Source organism: Thalassophryne amazonica, chromosome 13, assembly GCF_902500255.1.
Source record: "Thalassophryne amazonica chromosome 13, fThaAma1.1, whole genome shotgun sequence".
In the NCBI taxonomy this organism is placed as follows: domain Eukaryota; kingdom Metazoa; phylum Chordata; class Actinopteri; order Batrachoidiformes; family Batrachoididae; genus Thalassophryne; species Thalassophryne amazonica.
The window spans coordinates 36,026,883-36,032,882 of record NC_047115.1 but is presented as its reverse complement, the minus strand read 5'-3'; the positions used below and the strand labels follow the sequence as shown (position 1 = coordinate 36,032,882).

General features: G+C 38.0%; 1 protein-coding gene across 7 annotated transcripts in view; it reads left to right on the top strand.

Moving 5' to 3' along the window:
* Window positions 1–338: 338 nt before the first annotated feature.
* The window catches only part of pax2a (paired box 2a), a 71,084-nt gene continuing 65,422 nt past the window's right edge, over window positions 339–6,000 (top strand). For 4 of the 7 annotated variants that reach the window (XM_034184937.1, XM_034184940.1, XM_034184934.1 and 1 more), the window contains exons 1-3: window positions 339–680; window positions 1,936–2,113; window positions 2,944–3,141. In XM_034184937.1, coding sequence (XP_034040828.1) covers window positions 638–680; window positions 1,936–2,113; window positions 2,944–3,141 — 419 coding nt within the window. In that variant the 5' untranslated portion in view covers window positions 339–637. The remainder of the gene's footprint in view (window positions 681–1,935; window positions 2,114–2,943; window positions 3,142–6,000) is intronic. The other 3 variants (XM_034184938.1, XM_034184941.1, XM_034184935.1) reach the window with 1 other exon arrangement.

The following is a 6,000-nucleotide window of genomic DNA, read 5'->3' as shown; positions in this document are numbered from 1 at the left end:
TGTTGGAATCTATTGCCTTTGTCTGACAAGTCATCCATCTCTACGCGCGGGGATCTGTGGGATGGAGGCAGGAGGGGGGTGATCATTGGGACTGCAGCTTTTAGAAACAGACACGCGGGGAGACGGCTTTCATTCTCAGCCCACAGCGCGGTCAGTGCGGAGGAGAGAGGGGGGACGCGCACAGCTCTCCGTGTCGACGTGTGTCCGTCAATGCTGTCCGATTAAAACCACACAGCGGCTCTACGCACAGGACACACACAGGGGGATTTTTTCTTTTCTTTTTTTTTTTTTTTTTTTTTTTGGTTTCCTGTTATTTTTTCCCGGCTGGAGCCCGTTGCTGTTCTGCTTTCCCTCATGATGTCCTTTAAACATTAATTCGAGCCGATGCTGATGCGGCTGGTGCGCTCTGCACGCGCGTGGGTCACGCTCTGCACTTGACAGCGCTTCTTCTGCAGACTTCTGAGGAAAACTTAGCAAGAAGTTCATCCCTGCAGCAGTCTGCGGACTCTTCTCACACGGACTGTTTTGCATCCAAAACATAAAATCGTTTGTTGTTGTTTTTTTTCGCATTTTAAAGCTGCACCACAGAGGCGAGACGGCGACCTCAGTCGATTACCTTTCTTTCCTTTGCTATCCAATGGATATTCACTGCAAAGCAGACCCCTTCTCGGCGATGCACCGTGAGTATAATCAGTGAAATTCGTCTTTATATTCCTGCGTGATCCCCGATCTGCGTCCACGGTGCTGCCTTTAGTGGTTTTAGGGGGGAAAGCGCATTGTTTGACCTTAAAGATGAAACATGTCTGAAGTTTTAGTCTTTTTTTTTTACTGTACAAATGCCTGCTTGATGAAAATATTTAAATTATTTTCTGTTATATTAATTTAAACATGAGAAAATACGCACATGAAATAATGACAGATATTGATAAAAACAGAGTATAATCTTCTGTGACAGAGACAAAATTCGTATCACGCGTGCTTCTAAATTGTAGTTGTTTTTTAATCTCGTGGAAAAACCTAAATGAAAATTACAAAATATTTATTCATGTGAAGGCAATTCCTATATAAATACAAAGCTTTTACATTCCACGTCACTGTGCGCAAATTGGCGCAAAAAGTGCCACTTTATTTAACATTTTATTTTACAAAGTATTTAAAAAGAGAGATGTCATTTTTCCATTTTGTTTTACACACGACATGGGTAACGGTGACCTGGACTGAAACATAAATTATTTATTCTTTCTCATTCACACCATGCGCGTTTGTAATATGAGTTATCAAAGCTCATTTAATTATTTACAGTAATTGTGGCAGGGAAAAATTAAACGGGTTGAAACGCGATATGTGCGACATGTGTTAGGCTGGAGTAGAAGAGATCCTCCTGGAAAATATGACCTAACGTGGTCAGTGCCATGGAGAGACGCAGGTTATTATTATTATTATTATTATTGTTATTATTATTATTACTATTATTATTATTATTATTATTATTATTATTATTATTATTATTATTATTATTATTGTTGTTGTTGTTATTGTTATTATTATTATTATTATTATTATTATTATTGTTGTTGTTGTTATTATTATTATTATTACTACTACTACTATTATTATTATTAAAGGGACATTTTTTATGTTTAAGAACAGTTAAAAAACTCTTCAATTTTTTTTTATTGTAAGAATACCGAACGTATTTTATATTGTTGTTGTTGTTGTTGTTGTTATTATTATTATTATTGATTCCCAACCGCTATTTAAAAAGTAATATTATAAGAAATTAAGATACATATATCGAAATAAATAAAATATTGAAAACAAAATACAATATTTCACTATAAGTTCTGTTAGATGGAATTTTTTTTTTTTTTTTTAAAGCTCCCACGCGTGTTTTCTGCAGGTATGTAATGTTATTCTCCGCCTGTGTTGCTGTTGTATCCCACGCAGGGCACGGCGGTGTGAACCAGCTCGGCGGGGTGTTTGTGAACGGCAGACCCCTCCCGGACGTGGTGCGCCAGCGGATCGTGGAACTGGCTCACCAGGGCGTTCGACCCTGCGACATCTCCAGACAGCTACGGGTCAGTCACGGCTGTGTCAGCAAAATCCTCGGCAGGTAAAAGGGGGATCGGAGCCCGTGTGTGTCACACGTCAGTTTTATATATATATATATATATATATATATATATATATATATATATATATATATATATATATATATATATATATATGCGCGCACTCAGCTCTATACGCCAGCCTCAGTCATTTTAATTTATTATTTTTTAATTATTTTTTTTTCTTTTTGCTTGACCGTAGCAGGTTTTCTATCCATCACGTGCAGCCTGATTAGAATCATGAAATGCTAAACTCACATTTGGGGGAAAAATACGAGGCTGTATAAAAACAGCATTTGGAATCACAAAATTATGTTAGTAAAAATATTTTTTTAAAAGCGCATCTAATTTTTCATCATCTTCAAACTGAGACATGACATCTATATAATTTCTCCTGGGAGCACAAATGCTGAGATTTAATTTCTTTTTCCAGCTATCAGAAGGCATTACAGAGGTATTTCATTTCACACACACTGAATGTTTGTCACCAACATTGTTTTTTTTTAGTAGGTCATGGTGGCATGCTGTGCATGCTACCATTCTGGAAACAGTTAAACTGTGCCTTTATTTATTTTAATTTAATTTATTTATTTTTTTCTTCTGTGCGTCTCACTGCTTTTTGTTCGCTCACCCTCCACTCAGTAATTAGGCCCACGCAAACCCGCTCCCACACCAACTCATAGATCTATTATCGCTCCATTTTCTTGCCTTTTTACGTGTAACAGCAGAAAGTCGACGAAAATTGAAAGGATTTAAACAAAAACAAAAAAATTCTGTGAGGACTGGAGGGTCAGCCTCAGCATTCAGGAGCGCTCCCTCTGTCCTCACGCAGGTACTACGAAACCGGCAGTATTAAACCCGGAGTCATCGGCGGTTCCAAACCAAAGGTGGCGACTCCAAAAGTGGTGGATAAAATCGCAGAATATAAACGGCAGAATCCAACCATGTTCGCTTGGGAGATTAGAGACCGACTACTGGCGGAGGGCGTCTGCGACAACGACACCGTCCCCAGCGTCTCATCCATCAACAGGTAGGTGCTGGAATGTTTTTTTTTATCACTATTATTTTCTTCTTAAAACACACAATCCAAACAAAAAGTCAGTCCTGTGATTAAAAAAAAAAAAAAAAAAAACGTTTGCAAAGGTGTAATAAACGCGTGCGTAATTGTTACATTAATATGAATCGAAGCCAAATTGATGTTTGTGGCGCTAAACGGTGCAAATCAAACGAGTAGAAATCGGAATAATGATATTTTATCCAGCCAGTGCACACCGGGGTGGTCTCACAAGTGCAATTCAATCTGCGCTACACGGGCAGCCACGAAAAATCACATCTGTCTCGATAAAAACCGATCAATACCGTGTAACCAGATCTAGAGGCAGAGGGAAATACCCGACTCAGACCACACTGCGACACGCACGACGGTTTTAAAATAATATTAATAATAATACACAAAAAACAACCAACTCTACATATTATTATCAGAAATTTTGACAAGAGAAGAGACAAATCCTAGCCATCAAAGCTGTTGCCCCGTGCGTAAAAAACGGTTGATAAACGAGTTTCTGTTCCACTGAAGGAGCTGAAGCAGACACTCTACACCTTCACCTTTCCCACGTGAAGCAGTGGACAAAGTGTCTTCAGACAGAGGACAGCGAAAAGCATGTGTGCAAAGTGAAGGGAAAAAAATCCACGGTGACTGGCGAGTGGTGAACTTTGGTTAGGAGGCACCGTTCCAGAGAGCTGGTCATCGGCATTACATTTTAATGAGCTGAACAGAGTCTCATAAAAGGCGCTCGGCTGAATGCAGGTGAAGGTGGATGAATCCACAAAAAAGAAGAAAAAAATGAAAAGATATTTAGATGATATGATTTCATCATTTAGTCAGTTAGTTGTTTTTTTTAATCTCCTTTCACCCATTGTTCGTTTGAAAAACATCACAAGCTCTGATCAATACCTGTGTAGCTAAAATCGATGAAATATTTATATTCTCATTGGTTTGACCTAAACTGGAAAAAATGTGTCCTTTGAAATAAAGTTAGAAAGCGTGTTAATAATTAACAGTGGGCATTGCTTGCAGTGGTATAATCCGCCCTTGAAGCTTCACATATTCCAGTACAGGATTTTCATTTTTTTTTTTCACCTTCTTATAAAAATCTGTAACTGCACCATAAAATATTATTTAATATTTCAGGAGTTCCCTCACAGTGTGCATTACATCTAACCTCAGATTTTCCACATTTTCTACCACAGAGGCTGTTTTATTTTTAACGAAAGCCACACAGCAGACCCCCCGGTGGTCTCTGTGGTTAAGGGTTTGACCTCTGCTCTCTCCACTAAGGAGGATGTCCTGGCCTTAAACACATTTTTCCTGCATGAATTATTAAAGATTACACAGAGGCTGGGTTGCACTTTGTTTTGTTGCCGCACAGAAGAGTTTCCACCCGCTGTACTGTGCGTGCCCAGCAGACACAAATGTACCCATAAGGCCCTAAGTGGCTTTCAATCATATTGATCCAATTTTTAATATTTCTTTGGGGATCTTTTTTTTTTCTGACAGCCCAAACACCAATGTTGTTAATTCCCCCGACCAAATTGCTTATTCAATATCAACAACACAGACTCGAAACAAAGTCCTTGAATTTACGAGGCTCCCTCGAGTCATGAGGTCAGATAACTGTTGTGGTGAGATGTTAGAAATTCAAATAAAATATTGATGTGTGTTTTGTGGAGGAGGCTGCTAGAGCCTTTGTTGCCCTGCCTGAAGGAGTATGGAGGACACATGAGATATGAAAAGAGTCTGATGTACATTTTACCCCTGAGGAAGTTAACCCATACCTGCCTGATTACTGGTGCACGCTGCACACACACACACACACACACACACACACACACACACACACACACACACACACCACACACACACACACACACACACACACACACACACACACACACACACACACCACACACACACACACCACACACACACACACATGCACATCTTTTACTTCAGCTGCTATGTGCAAAAGTCTTGAAGGAGCAATCTATGTGGGATTTGTGTCAGCCTACAACTCTGCTTATTAAATGACCTCACATTCATCTGTCAGTCAAAAGATAACAATTACTGTATGTATTCTAATATCCCACATTAGCTCAAACTCTGTGTAAATCCACTACTCTGCCTGGCGGGAAGACTTATTATAAAATTACGCAAATGTAAAATTTTCTCAGACCTCAATTTTTTTAATCTACAGTTTTATTATCTTTTCAGTTCATAAGCTTTTTTTTATTATTTTATTTGACAGACGTTGTATGCAGCATTGGCCTCAGGTTGTGCCAATAAGATGCTATTGCTTTCCTGTCACATGTAATTTATAGATCACCATTTGCATTTGCTGTTGTTCCACGCTATTCGTCATCAACTTTTCTATTCCAGGGTCACAATCAATACACTCTGATCCTCAGTGAGCCACAAAAAGAGCAAAAACTACTACAGAGATCAGAGAGGCGAAACACAAATATAGAAATATAGATACACAAACATAGACATATATATATATATATATATATATATATATATATATATATATATATATGTGTGTGTGTGTGTGTGTGTGTGTGTGTGTATGTATGTATGTGTTAAAAAGTTGCCTTTTTCTATTTTGTTAAAGTCAGCTATCATATTACAGTCTTTATTTTCCAATAATAATAATAATAAGCTAAAACAAGAAACACTAATGTATTTGTAGTTTACTGCCTCATATATGGCAGCAAAAAGAAAGTACACATGATTACTCAATAACTAAAATAATTGTGAAAAAAAACATTACTTGATTTGATTTGACTTGAAATGTAAGGGACAACTTAAAACTATTATGCAGTTTTA